The sequence below is a fragment of the Hirundo rustica genome, chromosome 6 (assembly GCF_015227805.2).
Source record: "Hirundo rustica isolate bHirRus1 chromosome 6, bHirRus1.pri.v3, whole genome shotgun sequence".
NCBI lineage: Eukaryota > Metazoa > Chordata > Aves > Passeriformes > Hirundinidae > Hirundo > Hirundo rustica.
In genome coordinates, this window is record NC_053455.1 from 16,342,250 (window position 1) to 16,360,007 (window position 17,758).

Sequence of the window (17,758 nt, forward strand, 5' to 3'; positions counted from 1 at the left end):
TTTTTTGTTTCTTTTCAGTTAATAAAATATACAACAGAACCTGCTAAATTTCTTTCTCTCCCACATGGTTAAGAAAAAACTTTTGCATGCAGTGAAAGTTATATAAATAACTGTAGGCAGCTTGGAAAATACAGATACAAGAAAATATATTAACTGGGAGCCAAGCCATCTAATTTATTGCCAGGATTGCTAAACCAAAAAAAAACAACAATATTTATCATGATAGCCTAATTAAGTGAATTAAAAGTTTTAAAAGTAATTGAGACCATCCATGTTGTGATTTCATGAACAAGGCAAAGTGAGGGAGCATTGTGTTTAATGGTCTGTCCCTCAGCAAATGCAGTCATTTTTTTCATAATGTGGCTGTGGTGTAAGTCTAGGGACCCAAGTGCAAGGTTTGTCACTGAAACCATTACATTTTTAAGCTTAAAGAAGTGTAAACAGTCTTCTAGTCTCTTAGGCATGGAACTTTCTTCTCAAATTCCTGTAATTAAGCTAAAACAGAAATGGAGCTCTAAGATGTGTGTCTATGCACTCTGGCATTCACTATTGATATTGCCTTGCCTATTGCTAAAGACCAATCTGTAATCCTAACTCTTCTTTACAGCAGGCACTAATGAACTGCTTTATATTTGTCTTTAGATAGAAGAAAAATGTATGAACATTTGCATATTGATAAATGGGGAAAAAAGCGATAGTGGTTAAAGACTATCACAGCTGACTTGGCATTACTGTGAAAAACATGGTCTTTTTTAATGACAGAAGAACAGGAGGTGTAGAACTGCATTGTGACTGTTAAATCCTCAATACCCCTATGAAGCCCTTTCTTTCTAGGTAAGGCACTCACCCCTGTGAAGGAAAGGCAGCTGCTTGTGACAGATGATTTCCATTTGTTTATTTGCTCACATTTATTGCTCCAGCTAAACAATCCCCTACCAGGAACTGAATTTTCTCTGATGCAGAAAAATGAGGTTTTCTACTTTATGTAGGTAGGAAGTAGGGCAGTACTAACATTTTGGTTTCTTCACCAGCAGTAGCGAATGAATTCAATCTGGATGTTTTGAGATAAAAGTCTGTTTTGCTTGTGCAAACTGCCACTGAGGCTTAGATACCATTGTTGCAAAGCTTAGAGCAAACAGAGCAGCTGTTTCAGTCCAGTTTAAACATGGTGAACAGGAGTGAAGCATATCAACTCCAGCTGTGTACTGATAACAGCTGGGAAGGAAAACCACCGCAAGGGAACCCAGAGTAAATTAGCAGCCTTAGCTATCATGAGTGTGCCTCCAAGGGAGGAGCAGCAGTGAAAATCTGACCATTAGAACCATGGAGAATTTAATGAGAAATTCTCCTGCTTTCTTTCATGCTTCCATAAAGATGCAGAGCAGGTTCTGGAGCTGGTGGCATTGCCTCTGAAAGTTTTTGATGCAGATCTCATGCTGTACTTACACTCATGGGCAGTTTTAAGATGAAGGTGAGTACTGAGAGAAGGGTTCTGTGCAAAGTAATGGTGTTTAATGGTGCTAGAGGAAGTGTCCATAACTTAGTATCTCCACTTGACTTCTAGAGATTTTGAGGGGCTTTTAATACAAGAAAAAATTGGGGGATATTACAGTTATTTCAATAGACTTTGTGTAATTCTCTATCTGTCTTTGACTATACAAAGAAAATTATGGCACTCTTCAAGCTGCAGTGGGAATGGTTTCTGTGTTAGCGCACAGATGCTTTCAGAAATTTCTTGCAATTGAAATAACTAAGCAAACATGTCTTGTGTACTTTAGGTGGATGTAAAAGGACTAGACTCAGCTAAAGTTTTGAACAGGAGGCAGCACAGCTGTCTGTGTCTCTCTGAAAAGAGAACTTAAGGATATGAATAAAGACAGTTAAATGAAGCCAGTTAGCATTGTCATAAAGTTCTTATAATGTTAACCAGCTGTTAGAGACTTGTTCTCATTCTTTTGTAGATTACATGCCTCTTATTTTGATGAAAGTCAGCGTGCTGTATTTCTGTGTGCATAGCAAACAATTATATAATAAACCAGGTCTTCAATTTCATGTGTATACAATTATGAGAAAGCAGTAGTTTCTCAAAGAAGGCAATTTTGGCATCATTCATAAAGCCTGTTTTCAAGTTAAAAGTATGGAGTATGTCGAGAGAAAAATGTAAACATGTATAGACGTATGTGAAAATAGTAGGGGAGCAAAAGAGGATAGGAGAAACATGAACAAGGGAAACAGAATTAAAAACACATCTTGCAAATGACTTGACAATACCATGTCTAAACAGCTGTAAAGATGAGTAAACTCCAAAGCCCAGTGGCACACACAAATATGAGGAGAATTTTCGTGTTCCCAAAAGACAGGGACCTGTCTGAGAGGATCACTGAAAGCATTTGAATGCCATATGTTAAAATTATCTCTTTCCTTGTGCTTTTATATAAAAGTGATTTTTCTCAGTGAGAGAAGTCTGATGGCTCTGATCCTTTCACTGAAATAACTTTCTGATTGATCCTGGGACTGTGTACAAAAAGCAATTTCATATTAAATAGCTGATAATACTGCATTCTGATCTCACTTACTCCCATCTACTATGGTTTGTTTCATTGTGTTTTTCAGGTTTGGTAGCTGCATTGGATCATTGATTGAGGTCCCTTCTAAATTACAACACTGAAAACAATGGCAACAGAATGTATAAAAACCTGCTGTAAATTGTGTTTCTGCATGGACAAAGAAAAAAATGATTGTGAGTTCTGACATAATGAGGCTTTAATAAAAGTTTTGCTGTTTCATTAGTCATGAGATCTCCCATTAATAAAATGACCGTATTAGCCCTGATAAACTTGATTTCTTTTACAACATCCAAAATTCTTCCCCTACCTCCACTTGGAGACTGAACACATGCTTGTTAGTATTGTGAATTGGAACTGAGAAATGACATTTGTCTGAAGTCTGCTCTTTGTAGTCTAGAATACTGTCCAAAAAAGCCAGTTTTTTTATCCAAGGTTGTGTAAAGGTCTTGTATCTTTCAAACACTCAGCATATGAATGCCTTTTTTTAAAATTATTTTTAAAATTTTTTTGAACTCTGTGGATATTCTTAACTCGGTTAGGATTTTCTTTGGTATCTTATTTGTTTGAAGAACTCCTCTATGATACAAGTGTAGCTCTTGTGAAAATTCACTTAAGAAGAAGGTAGCTATAAATACAGAAATTTGGGCAACAAAGAGTTTGGATCAGTACAGGTGTCGGGAGCATGAATATCTTTTCCTAGTGCTAGTCCTGAATGCTGTAAAACTGAATACTAGCAGCTGTTAAGTAATGTATCAAGCAGAGATACTATTAAATAAAAGAGATCTGTTCATAGTATTGTTCAAAAATTAATGCACATGTGTACTGTCTGCCTTTCTCTTTATTTTTAGCAGTTTCCATGGTGCAGGAATCTGAAGCAGTAGCTGCAAGCAAGCCAACTATTGTAGAGCAGCCTCCATTGTCTTCTGTGTCAGTGAAGCGTCAAGTTGGCTGTTCCGAGGATTATTTGCTTTCTAAACTGCCCCTGGATGGTCAGGAGGTACCATTTGTGGTCCCTCCATTCAAACTGGCTTATGTACAGCCAAAGAACCGTCCCAGCATCTCACATGCTGGAGGGATTAAAGGTAAAATACAGACAGTGTTGCTGAAACAGTTGTTTAGCTTCTGCTTCGCCTTGAACGTTGTCAAGTGTTCCTATTGAAAACATATGTTTGCAGAACTTTTCTAGAAGCCTGGTCTTGTTTCAAAGAATCATAGATTGTGCTAAGTTGGAAGGGACAGAGGATCATCAAGTCCAACTCTTGGCCCTGCCCAGGACACCCCAAGAGTTCACAGCACGTGCCTGAGGGCATTGTCTAAACACTCGAACTCTGCCAGGCTGCCGCTGTGACCACTGCCCTGGGCAGCCTGGGGAGCTTGTTGCTTTTCTCTCTGGACACCCAGAGAGGTTTTGGGAAGTATGACACCCCACTATGAATCTGTGACGTTGTATGAATAAAACTGAATAGGACAATTGCACACAAGTACACGTACTCAAAAGTAAGGGAAGACATTTAAAGGAAATGGAATCTTTAGAAAGAATTTATTGGAGACGAGGAAAGACCAAGTATATCCCCAGTATCACTCATCACTTATCACTCAAGTAAAAGGAGGAGGGTGTTCTGGCTTTCATGGTTAATATTCTTGTATGTTTTAACATACTAACATATCTTCCTTTTCAGATTTTGCCAATAGAGGGCATATGCTACTATCTGGCAAATTTTTTTGTCCCTACTATTTCCTGCTCTTTTTGCTGGTTTTTGGGAGGCCAGGGGGCACAGATAACCTGTTACGAGGTTTCATATGATACTATTTCTTTTCTGCTTCACAACAATCTTCTACTTCATCCTCTGTTATCTCATACCCAAACTGCCAAAATGGGGTACGTGCAATTTAGACACAGTGGCATTTTAAAAGGATAGGATCCTGTCCCACTAACATGAGTTATAGAGCATATGCCACTGTTAGGCTCTTAGTCCTGCCAGGAGATGCATAGAATTAGGTAAGGGAAAATTTTGGCACAGATACATACCTGAAGAGTTGTTTTCTCTAGGATTATTTTGCCTCAAGGATGTGAAAAGCTGGTAGTATGTTCTTAGACTCATGTGACTTTATTTCCTTTCTGAAGGTGAAAAGCCTAATAACTGAAAGAAGTTAACCATATGTTGCATAATAACTAATGCAGTACTGTCTAACTTTTTTTGTTTGTGGGGTTTTATTTCCACCCTTTCCTCTTCTTCTCCCTAGGTCCCTGCTGTTGCTTCTTTCCTGCTCCTGCAGGGCTATTACCCAACTTCTTCCCCACCCACTGCTGCACGTACCCCTGGGACCGCAGCCTAGCAGAGCTGCTCAGTACAGACTGACCATTCTGTTCTTCCAGGGGGCTTTATTTGGCATGCCAGCAACCATTAACAGGCAACTGAAGAGCTGGAGGTAGAACTGTGAGGCTCCCTCACCTCCGAGCCTGATCTCCCCATTGCCTGCTATTTCAGTAGCTGGTTCTTTTAAGTCCATAGGTGGATATGCTATGGAAAAGCAGGACATGCTCCTGTTAATCACCTTTCTTACTGGGTTTAGGTTTAGGCTCTGCCTTGCTTAGTCTTATCCTCAAGATACTGTACAGAGAAGTTCATCAAGAACTCTGAGGCATGGATGTTCTCGAGAAAGAAGGAAGATGTGTCTAACAGCCTTTAGATGAATGTTTTCCTTGTTCATGCTGTAACAGTCAGTGACCTGTCTACGCTGAGAATTCTGCTTCCTGATAATTTCTGAGGGACTTGGTGTACAGAGTGGCCCTTTAGGTTACAAGCTGTTAGATCTCCTGGCAGGATGACCTGACTCTTCATAATTGACTCTCTTGAGCAAATATTTTAAATTTTTGAACAAATATTTGAAAAGTGGCTCTTATGTCAAGTAGGTAACTTTCATTTCTCTTTCCAAATATAAATACTAATTTTTTTTAAGTACAGCTTTAAGCTGCATAAAGTAGCGTTTAAAAATGCAGTGTTTACTTTTGAGGGAGATTTACTAAATAGAGTGAAGTGTGCTGTCATTCTTTTTTCACATTAGCCAAAACACCAGCATACTCAAAAAATGTATTCAGACATTTTTTTCTTAGATTGTTGTTAAATATCTGTAGAAGTCCAAGTCCTGCTCTCAGTTCCTCACCATTTTCTGTGCATGTCTGGCCATTTTCCTTTAGTGAAACAGGACATGCTCAGTGTTAGCTCTTGGCAATCCTTCTGAAAGCAATTAAGTTCTGGCAGCCTTTCTCTTCAGTGCTCACTGCAGTGTGTCTCATGCTCTCACAGAAGTAAGCTAGCAGGAAGAAGTGTGCTCCTGGTCTGGAACACCGGATTTTCCATCATCTGCTGTGTAGCAATTCTTTGTGGCCTCACTTTTAGTGTTCATCCTGATTTACGTCATGCTCAAGCCCATTGTGCTTGAGCTCTTGCTCTATCACCGCCCATGTTCTACCTCAGTGTTTTAGTTTTTTACTTTACTAACTCATGCAGGAGAGGACTCGTGAGCAGTGGTAGTTTGCCTCTTATAATGCAAGACGCTTGCAGAACTGAAGGCATTTTATTGTGGGGTAAAGAACTTTTTAAGAGATAGGCTGAAGTCCAGGGAGGTGAAGTGAAGGAAGCAAGTATCAGAGTTTGGCAGAATCCAGGCCACCCCATTCTCTAATGTGCTGTTACAAATGGCTCCTTTTCAGTCCAGACAGTAAAGAACACTACAGCAGAGTTCTTCACTGTTTTGCTGACCAAGGCATATGTGTTTTTTCTGAAATTATTATGGGCTGAGTAAAGGGCTGGGATTCAAGCAGTCTCAGATATGTCTACTTACGCCTCAGCCAACAATTCAAGTAATTTTGGACCAGTGGTTTTACCATCGACAGACTTGCCATGGAAAGTAGATAAGGAGACTGCAGTCACAAGCTGCGTTATCTTTCCGTACAAAATCTTCCTGAAGGTCTGGGGGTCCACTAGTCCAGTAAGAATATAGAGGGGGTAGATAACTAAATAATTTGGAGGTCTTCTGTACACAGAATGCTGTTAACTTCCTGTTAACTTCTGTCTTGCTGTCTGTCTTTGGAGCCTTCTGTATTTAACTTCTTAGGCATTTACTGCAAAACCCCAAGAGAGGGTATGCATAGTTTTTTACGGCCAATTTAATTCCAGTGTTTGTTCACACACTGTGGAAACCTGACATAATGTGAAAGTGTGTTTTCTTTTCTTTTTTCCTTTTTTTTTTTTTTTTTCTTCTTCTTTTTTCCTTTACCCGAAGTAGATAATATTGAAATATTTTGTCCTTTGCCCTGAAGGCACTCTGCCTGCCTTATGAAGCCAGGCAGCATGTGTTATGTCTGGAACTCTTGCATCTGATGTTTTCCTGCGCTCCACAGAGTCAGCCAGAGCGTCGTTCGGTGACCGGAAAGCAGAACTGCACGGCGTGTACCAGTGGCCCCGCTATGACGTGTACAACCCCTTCTATCTGGAGCATCGGGTTTCACCAGACCTCATCAGGCGCTTCCAAGCAAAATCAGATAGTAGGAAACTGTATGGATCAGGTGAGGTGGACCACACCCTCGCTTCTCTGTCTTCCTCTCTTTTTCAGGGTTTATAGGTAAGGGGAATAAAAGCCATTAGTATACGAAAGACTTGCTTAGTTATAGCAGTTCTCAAGCCGGTGAGCTACTCTTTGGTTGATGAATCAGTCTGCAGAGCCAACCAGCTTAATTTTCAGCTGCACTGTTACTTTTTTTGTCTTTTAGGGGCTTAACAAGGCTTGCGTGCATCCCTCAAAGGTAGAGAAATTGCCAAAGCGAGATAGCGTAGCTGCTTCTGATCCAGACCAGGATGCAGTACTGGAGATTTCAGCTACCAGGAAGAGGAGTGAGGGAGATGGCAAAAGGAAGCCAGGCAGTATGTTGAGTAGGAGGAGGCCTGAGGAGTACATATATGAGGAGAGGAACAAGAACCAAAAAACATTCAGGAGCAGACGATAAGAACAGGTGCAAAATGGGGCATGATGCCATATGCTGAATTTTTTGTAGTTTTCTTTTGAAGCTACAGCAATGCCCCCACTTCTCAGTGTGTGTAAAAATTAGGGAGGGCTGCAAGACAGTAAAACTTCAGATAGAAAGTGTTTGGCTACTTAGGTAAAAATTGTCTTCTATGCTGTTTGTTGGTGTACGTATCCTATAATGAATGCTGTTCAGATTGAAGTAAATGACTAGTTGTTGCTTGTGATTGCTAAGGCAAATGCATTCAGAAAACTCAAACATTCCAGGAAAGGTACACACTCTCCATGAAATCAGAAGGTGGCAACAGCACACATTTTTAAAGATGTTTTATTTAGAATGGTATAGCATTCTTATTTTCAGCTGGGGAAAATGTCTCAGTCTGTGTCCTGTTTTAAAATAATTCAGAATCACCATAGAGTTTTTTGACAGCTGTTTCAGAACTTAGAACTTCACGTGCATCTATAGACTATTAAAGCAAAACTCCAAGCCTAGTTTGTCGCAGCGAGTGCTATGATGTTTTTCATGTGTGTGGGTTTAGAACTACAGAATGTGTTTATTTGTAAGGTACAAAATTAAATTCTTGAATATTAATGTGAAGCCCCTTCTCTTCATCTTAAAAAGAACTCCATACCAACAAACTGAAAAGTAAATTCATTAATGTTTTCTCTGAAATTCTGCTTATTATTGGTAGACAACATATTTCTATGATTAAAATCTTTCTGCTTTTTGATATTTTACAGACAGCTTTCTCTATAAAATTTGACCTTTTTTTCACTAAAAATTTAATTTTTTGAATAAGACAACATCTCTTCACCCCTGCCCCATCCCCATGCTCCTGGAAAATGTTACTACAAACAGCAGATCACGCTGCCTTTGAACCATTTTGGTTATTTGTAATCTATGGGACTGAGCAGATAATTTCCAGCAGTTTGTGAAAGTTATTCTTAGTTGGGTTTTTTCCCTAGCAGTGATGCTAATTTGATTGTTATTGTTCTCTTTGTCTTATTAGTTAGTGATTTAAGGCCCAGCGCTTTGCCTGGATCCCTTGATGTAAGCCGCTCGATGTTTGATCTCAGGAGCCCACCTCACCGATTCATGAAGGTGAGTTCCCCTTGTCACCAAGGTAAGCTGAAAACTCAGCTTACTCAGTGTATCTCTTCCCAGTGCATTATGTTTCCAAAGTAAACACTGGAGGGCATTGCACTGTACACTGGGAGGACTAGAGAGAAAATTTCAACATCTTGACCAACTTCAAGAGGCTTTTTCCTGGTGTCTCCTCTGACATTTGCTGTCCCGGTCCAGTGGGGCTGTTGAGAAACCCAAGTAGGCTGTTAGGACAGGACAGACAGGTCCATCATCTTGTGGTTTCTCAAATCAGTTGAAAAGTGGAACACTGGAAGTTTCCATTGACACAAAACATTGCTTTTATTTATTTCTTCTATAATAATCATGTCTTACATAGCAATGAAGTTGTTTATTTATTCATGAGCAAAAAAAAAAAAAAATCTCTGCTGGTCAAATGGATCTTCTATTAGCTTGTTGCATCAAAATAGTAATTGCACGCTGCTGGATCAAGAAACTAGTAGGAATTAGGCAATTATTTGAAATGGAGTATGTAGTTTTTATCCTATCTTGTCTGATGGTATAATCTCTGGGTTTTGCATCTGTTGCTCTGAATTAAGTGATTCCTTTTTTCCTGTCCCCAGAGATATGATTCAGTCTCCAGTGTACCCAGCAGTACCTCCTCCAGGAAGGATTCACAAGGCAGTAACAGGAGTCTGGGTAATGTTTTGTTTACCTCGCAATGAGATATTTCCCTCTGCACATGAAACATTTAGCTGTTTCTACTCTGCTGTTGATTTTTTGGTTTGGTTTGAGGTTTTTTTGAGATGATTGTTACCAGTAGGTCAGCTGGGGCTGACTTGGCAATTTGAAATTAAAAGGTTTGGACTTGCACTGCCCTGTTGTCTGGAGATTGAGCAAATGAGACTTTGAGAAGTTCTCATGCTTTCGAGAAATTCATACTTGGATGTACTACCCAAGTGAACTAAGAAATTACAGACACTGTGTTAGGATAGAATGTAGCATTAGGTACCACATCTAGTCCTTTTTCATGTATCAGTATTTTTCTGCGTGAAGTACCTGAAATCCAATACCCATATTACATTGGTAATTAGACAAGAATATTGCATGCAAACCCAGTATCCTTTATTATGAAAGAATGTTGAAGAAGTGGAGATATGGCAAAATAAACCCACAAAAGTTAATCATGTCCCTGCAAAAAGTCACCCTGTTATAGGTCAAAGTTTGACCCAGTCTTTTTCTAAAAGAAGACTGAGGCAATGACCTGGTTCCAGCCATGACAGAGAAATGCTGGATATTAAATGGCTCTTCTGATTTGGAGACAGCATAATAGTAAAATATTTACTAGACTGGAATTGAAATTTGAGAAAGATAAAGAGGTGTGGTGGTTTCAGGCAGATTTTGGGAGAAACCCTCCCACAGGCCGCCCTCCCCTCCTCCAACTGGTTCGGGAAAAAAGATTTCCTCAGAGAGAAGTGGAAAAAACCTGTTTATTAAACAGGCAAAGCACTCCCAGCACAATACCCGATGACAAGAGCTTCGTGCCGCTTACGGAGGGATAACAAACTTAAAGAAAGTCTCCTCGAGGGTCGTCACTGTGCTCCACCGCTCCGTCTCTGCTGACGCTGGGAGAAAAGGAGATGTGCAGGGCTGGTCTTGGTGGGGTGGGTCCCCTGTGGAGGCCCCCGGTGCTTCCCCAGGTCCTTAGTCCGGAGAGGTTGGAACAGTTCCGAGGAGAGGACAAAAAAGCAAAAAAGGAAGGAAAAAAGGACAAAAAAAAAAGAAAAAGGAAAAAAAAAAAAAAAAGCAAAAAGCAAAAAGCAAAAAGCTTCAGCTATTCTACAGCGTCTAACTATGCTAGCACTAAACTAACTAACTGCCGGGGCAAAAAAACAACAGAGCTTCTTTTGTCTTGCCGTGTTCCAGCTCCCCCGCTTCAAGGTCACTCCGATGAGCAGGGTTTTCCTGGGGAAAAACAAACCGCGCTTGCCCTCCCCCCTGCACCCAACAGACGATTGGGGATACACAGTCACCCCATGACATCTTCCACCCCTTATCCCCATATCGTTGACTTACAGACAGAACCAATATATATTCCACATAAAACTTCCATCCATTCTCCCCACAGAAAAAAAAAGAATACAAGCAATACCCTCTCACTTACACATTTTCTTCTATTTCATTCTGCGTGGTTTAATGTACAGACAATGGCAATAACATTCAGCAGACAGTGATGTTTGTAAATGATTTTCACCCAACAATCAGATCTCCCTGAGGTACACATCGTGTTGTTCCATCTTTCTGCATTATCCACCATGTGCAACCTGGTCCCTGAGCAAAGACAACCCCACGAATGGGTTTGTCTGAACTTGAGGCAGACTTGATCCACACTGTCTTCCCTAACAGACCTCTGGCATGCACCACTGGGACTTTATCTCCATCTATTGTATGCAGAGGCTCAGCCTGCGCAGGGCCTGCTCGGTTGGTGGAGCCTCGGGTGTTGACCAACCAGGTGGCCTTTGCCAAATGCTGCTCCCAATTCTTGAAAGATCCCCCACCCAATGCTTTCAATTGGGTTTTTAACAATGCATTGTGCCTCTCCACTTTGCCTGCAGCGGGTGCATGGTAGGGAATATGGTACACCCACTCAATGCCATGTTCCCTAGCCCAGGTGTTAATAAGGCTGTTCTTGAAATGAGTCCCGTTGTCTGACTCAATTCTCTCGGGGGTACCATGCCTCCACAGGACTTGCTTTTCAAGGCCCAGGATGGTGTTCCGGGCAGTAGCGTGGGGCACAGGGTAGGTCTCCAGCCACCCCGTGGTGGCTTCCACCATTGTGAGCACGTAGCGCTTGCCTTGGCGGGTTTGGGGAAGGGTGATGTAGTCAACCTGCCAGGCTTCCCCATACTTATACTTGGACCATCGCCCGCCATACCATAGGGGCTTCACCCGCTTGGCCTGCTTGATGGCAGCACACGTCTCACAGTCATGGATAACCTGAGAAATACTGTCCATGGTTAGATCCACCCCTCGGTCTCGGGCCCACTTATAGGTGGCATCTCTGCCCTGATGGCCTGAGGCATCATGGGCCCATCGAGCTAGGAACAACTCTCCCTTGTGTTCCCAATCTAAATCAATCTTTGAGACCTCTATTTTTGCTGCCCGATCTACCTGCTCGTTGTTTCGATGTTCCTCATTAGCTCTACTCTTGGGGATGTGGGCATCTACGTGGCGAACTTTCACAGGTAGTCTCTCTACCCTGGTAGCAATGTCTTTCCACTCCTTAGCAGCCCAAATTGGTTTCCCTCCACGCTGCCAATTAGCCTCTTTCCACCTCCTCAGCCATCCCCACAGAGCATTGGCTACCATCCATGAATCGGTATAGAGGTAGAGCCTCGGCCACCCCTCTCTTTCAGCAATATCCAAGGCCAATTGAACAGCCTTGAGTTCTGCAAGTTGACTTGATCCACCCTCTCCTTCAGTGGCCTCAGCAACCTGTCGTGTGGGGCTCCACACGGCTGCTTTCCACTTCCGGTTCATCCCTACAATACGACAGGAACCGTCAGTGAAAAGGGCATAATGCGTCTCCTCTGCTGGCAATTGGTTGTATGGTGGAGCCTCTTCAGCCCGTGTCACTTGCTCTTGTTCTTCATCTGTGAGGCCAAAGTTTTCACCCTCAGGCCAATTGGTAATTATTTCCAAAATCCCAGGGCGATTCAGTTTACCCATACGGGCGCGCTGCGTAATAAGAGCAATCCACTTGCTCCATGTGGCATCAGTGGCATGATGGGTGGAGGGAACCTCCCCTTTGAACATCCACCCTAGCACAGGCAGTCGAGGTGCCAGGAGGAGTTGCGTCTCTGTACCAATCACCTCCGAAGCGGCTTGAACTCCTTCATAGGCTGCTAAGATTTCCTTCTCAGTTGGGGTGTAATTGGCTTCAGACCCTCTGTAGCTTCGGCTCCAGAATCCCAGGGGTCGGCCTCGAGTCTCCCCAGGCACCTTCTGCCAAAGGCTCCAGGACAGGCCATTGTTCCCGGCTGCTGAGTAGAGCACGTTCTTCACATCTGGTCCCGTCCTGACTGGGCCAAGGGCTACTGCATGAGCGATCTCCTGCTTGATCTGGGCAAAAGCTTGCTGCTGCTCAGGGCCCCAGTGGAAATCGTTCTTTTTGCGGGTGACCAGGTAGAGAGGGCTCACAATCTGACTATACTCGGGAATATGCATCCTCCAGAAACCTATAGCACCTAGGAAAGCTTGCGTCTCCTTCTTATTGGTTGGTGGGGACATCGCTGTAATCTTGTTGATGACCTCAGTGGGAATCTGCCGCCGTCCATCTTGCCACTTTATTCCCAGGAACTGGATCTCATGAGCTGGTCCCTTAACTTTACTCTTCTTGATAGCGAAACCAGCTTCCAGGAGGATCTGGATGATTTTCTTTCCCTTCTCAAACACTTCTGCTGCTGTGTTCCCCCACACAATGATGTCATCGATGTACTGTAGATGTTCCGGAGCCTCACCCTTTTCCAGTGCAGCCTGGATCAGTCCATGGCAGATGGTGGGGCTGTGTTTCCACCCCTGGGGCAGTCGGTTCCAGGTGTACTGCACGCCCCTCCAGGTGAAAGCAAACTGAGGCCTGCATTCTGCAGCCAGAGGAATGGAGAAAAAGGCATTAGCAATGTCAATTGTGGCGTACCACTTTGCTGCCTTGGACTCCAGCTCGTACTGGAGTTCCAGCATGTCCGGCACAGCAGCGCTCAATGGTGGAGTCACTTCGTTCAAGGCACGGTAGTCCACAGTCAATCTCCATTCTCCGTCAGGCTTGCGCACAGGCCAGATGGGGCTGTTGAAGGGTGAGTGGGTTTTGCTGACCACCCCTTGGCTCTCCAGCTCACGGATCATCTTGTGGATGGGGATCACAGCATCTCGAGTTGTTCTATACTGTCGGCGATGCACTATTGAAGTGGCAATTGGCACTTGTTGCTCTTCCACCTTCAGAAGACCTACAGCAGATGGGTTCTCTGATAGTCCAGGCAAGGTATTCAACTGCTTAACACCCTCTGTCTCCACAGCTGCTATCCCGAATGCCCACCTAAATCCCTTTGGGTCTTTGAAATACCCATTTCGGAGGAAGTCTATGCCCAAAATGCATGGAGCTTCTGGGCCAGTCACAATAGGGTGTCTCTTCCACTCATTTCCAGTCAGGCTCACATCAGCCTCCACCAAAGTAAACTCTTGTGAACCCCCTGTCACCCCAGCAATGGAAACAGATTCTTCCCCCACATGTCTTGATGGAAGTAATGTGCACTGCGCACCAGTGTCAACCAAGGCCTCGTATTTTTGTGGTTCTGATGTGCCAGGCCAACGAATCCACACAGTCCAAAATACACGGTTTTCCCTAGCCTCTACCTGGCTAGAGGCAGGGCCCCTCTAAGCCTGGTTATCCTTCTTTCCTTGAGCATATGTCTTAGAGGTTCCTTCAAGGGGGTCGGACATGTCATCGTCATCATACCTGGCAGTTCGGCTACGGGCAACTGGAGCCGCTTCCCTTTTGGTGGAACTCCCTCTTTGAGTCTTGACTTCCTTCAATTCACGCACCCGTTGTGCCAGGGCAGCCGTAGATTTTCCATCCCATCTGTTCATATTTTCTCCACAGTCCCGCAGGAAGAACCACAGCTCAGCACGTGGAGTGTATCCTCTCTCCCTAGCCGGGGAGCGTCTACGTTGGCTACCAGAACCTCTGATCTGCACTGCTGAGATTTGGAGAAGGTCCTCTCTAATCTCCTCCCTGAGTTTCTTATGGTTCTCATCTATCTTATCCTCCAGTTTCTGTAGACGTGTTTCTACAGCTGCGATCCTGGCGTGTGTTGGGCCATGCACAGCATCTGCATATGCTCGGAGCTTCTTTGCCATATCAAGCACTGTTTCCTCCATGTCCTCCCGCTTCATTACTGCTAAAGCAGAAGCGTATTCTAATGGCCCGAGTCGTATAAGTTTTCGCCACATCACAGATGTACATGATACCAAGTCTGGGTTCCTAGTGTTTATATCATCTGAGAAAACCATCTCTGCCACTGCCATTTCTCTCAAGCGTTGAATCCCTTGTTCTATGGTCTTCCATGGGGTTTGCTGCATATAGAGATCATCTGCACACAAGTATCTTTCTGCCACACTTCCTAGGACCCGTATCCAGAGACTGCAAGGACTAGCCTCTCTCATCATCTCCTGGTCGATGACTGGATCATGTGACAGGGATCCCAGATGCCTCGCTTCAGTGCCATCCAGAATTGTAGCCTCGCCTGCAGCATCCCAAAGACGGACTAACCAACTAATTATAGATTCGTCAGGTTGTCGCCGGTAATCTTTTCTTAGGCCCCGAAGGTCCTTCAGGGAAAAGGAATCAATATTTGCTTCTGATCCTGCGCTAGAAGCTTTGGCTTCTGATTTTGGTGAAGGTCCTTCTCTTGGGTCATCATCGTCCACTGGTCGATCGGTTTTGACTGTGTGCTTCTTTGCCGGAGCAACTGCCAGGGGCTTTGGCTTACTGTCTGCTTTAGCTGCCAACTCAGGTTCAGGTTCTAGTCTAGATGCTGGCTTCATAACTGGGGTGTTGGCTGTAGCCTGAGTGACTGGGGTGGCTGTTGATTTGTATCCCTTCCCCACTGCCTCTGTCTGCTGCCCTACAGTCTCTAGCAATGTGCGATAAGCATATGCCAGGGCCCAGCTTACTGCAGCCATCTTCTCCCCCTTAGAGCCATCATGGTACCTCTCTTTCAGGTATTTCCCCAACTCCACTGGATTCTGAATTTGTTCCCGTGGAAAATCCCAGACTACAGGGTCAGAGAATTCCTTGAGGAGTTGGCCCATATCCTCCCATTCTCCACACCACTCAGGATTTCCTCTGCCTGGGTCAGGAGTTTTATCAGCCCCTCTAGAAATCTCAGCCCATATTCTAGAGAAGCTGCAGACTGTATAGAGGAGGCTTACCAGATGACATACCAGAAAGATGGTCTCTTTAACACTCAGGGGAAACTCAACATTCTCCAGCAATGATTTAACCGATTCAGAGGAGAAGAAGGAAACAAAAGACTGCAACGCTTCATCCTCTGCTCCTCTTCCCACAAACAGGGTGAATAACCATAACCATGACCCATACATAGTAGGAAAAGATCTCAGCACCTTTATAAACTTCCTACAAATGATTATGATTAAACCAAGGCCAATAGCTACTCTAATCCGTGTCCCTCTGCTGTAAAAACTGCGTATTAGTGACAATATTGGGGCTATCTCTGGATATGCAAATAAACCTAAGGACCACAAAGGTATTAAGACCTCAAAGAAGCCTAAGGATCCAAAACACAGCAAGGCCCCCATCCCAAGAGACATGAGGTCAAACAGCATAATTACTGACTGCTAAATATTAATCAGTACAGGGTTTTTCCACTCTCTCGTGCCCCACGTTGGGCGCCAATAAGTTTGTGGTGGTTTCAGGCAGATTTTGGGAGAAACCCTCCCACAGGCCGCCCTCCCCTCCTCCAACTGGTTCGGGAAAAAAGATTTCCTCAGAGAGAAGTGGAAAAAACCTGTTTATTAAACAGGCAAAGCACTCCCAGCACAATACCCGATGACAAGAGCTTCGTGCCGCTTACGGAGGGATAACAAACTTAAAGAAAGTCTCCTCGAGGGTCGTCACTGTGCTCCACCGCTCCGTCTCTGCTGACGCTGGGAGAAAAGGAGATGTGCAGGGCTGGTCTTGGTGGGGTGGGTCCCCTGTGGAGGCCCCCGGTGCTTCCCCAGGTCCTTAGTCCGGAGAGGTTGGAACAGTTCCGAGGAGAGGACAAAAAAGCAAAAAAGGAAGGAAAAAAGGACAAAAAAAAAGAAAAAGGAAAAAAAAAAAAAAAAGCAAAAAGCAAAAAGCAAAAAGCTTCAGCTATTCTACAGCGTCTAACTATGCTAGCACTAAACTAACTAACTGCCGGGGCAAAAAAACAACAGAGCTTCTTTTGTCTTGCCGTGTTCCAGCTCCCCCGCTTCAAGGTCACTCCGATGAGCAGGGTTTTCCTGGGGAAAAACAAACCGCGCTTGCCCTCCCCCCTGCACCCAACAGACGATTGGGGATACACAGTCACCCCATGACAAGAGGCCAATTTATAAACTTAACAGTGAAAGAGATTAGGGGAAAGTGATAGGATATAAATGTGTTCTGGGTGTCCCAGGAACACGCTTTTTTTCTTTCTAAAAGTTGTTTAACACAAGTTATTAAATTCAGTAGAAATACACCAGACATATGGTGTGATTCTTGGTGTGGTCTCCTGTGCGGGGCCCAAAGCTGGACTTCTATGATCCTCAAAGGTGCATTCCAACTCAGGATATTCTATGATTACATGATTCTATTCTATGAAATGTGAAGGCTTTTAGCCATGCAGAAGGTCAGGTTACTGCACTTGGTGGATATTTTGTGCTTGAAATGTAGGTGTTAAAATATTTCAAACTTATTTTGAAAGAAGTTTGCAAAGATAAGCAGTCCACCTACTAATGAGTTCCCTTATTTCTGGAGCGAACTTTTAACATAATGCATTACTTCTAAAAATATTAATTGGCTTTCTTCCATAGATACTATTACATTATCAGGTGATGAACGAGATTTTGGAAGACTGAATGTGAAGTTGTGTTATGTTTCTTCTGTAGAACAGATTTGGATCACAGTTTTACATGTAAGCAAATATAAATAAGTTGGTTATTTATTCAAATAATGTCTATTTAATAACCAATGGCTATTCTACTATACTTAATGGTAATTTTAATAAAATTTGTCTCTATGTTACTTCAATGAATACTTTTAGGAAAAAAACTAAAATTATTTGTAAGTGTTAATATAAAAAATGTTCAGTCAAATGTAATACTGGGCTTTAAAGCATCTCCCTCCCCTTAAATTTTTTTCTGTTCCAATCTCTCTTCTACTGCACTCAGTAAGAAGAAAGAATATCTCCTTATGTTACTATACATATGCTAACATATGTTCTGGTTGTGAAGTGAGGAACTGTTCAGCACAGATTAAAAAGCTGAGCTGGTCATAGACTGG

The 17,758-nt window shown here is 43.2% G+C and overlaps 1 protein-coding gene across 7 annotated transcripts in view; it reads left to right on the forward strand.

Moving 5' to 3' along the window:
* Positions 1–17,758, forward strand: part of TC2N (tandem C2 domains, nuclear) — a 38,116-nt gene that overhangs the window by 10,901 nt on the left and 9,457 nt on the right. For 4 of the 7 annotated variants that reach the window (XM_040068822.2, XM_040068828.2, XM_040068823.2 and 1 more), the window contains exons 2-7: positions 2,614–2,740; positions 3,416–3,649; positions 6,973–7,137; positions 8,603–8,694; positions 9,300–9,375; positions 17,290–17,390. In XM_040068822.2, coding sequence (XP_039924756.1) covers positions 2,674–2,740; positions 3,416–3,649; positions 6,973–7,137; positions 8,603–8,694; positions 9,300–9,375; positions 17,290–17,390 — 735 coding nt within the window. In that variant the 5' untranslated portion in view covers positions 2,614–2,673. Of the gene's footprint in view, positions 1–1,374; positions 1,472–2,613; positions 2,741–3,415; positions 3,650–6,972; positions 7,138–8,602; positions 8,695–9,299; positions 9,376–17,289; positions 17,391–17,758 lie in introns of all 7 variants that reach the window. The other 3 variants (XM_040068825.2, XM_040068824.2, XM_040068827.2) reach the window with 2 other exon arrangements.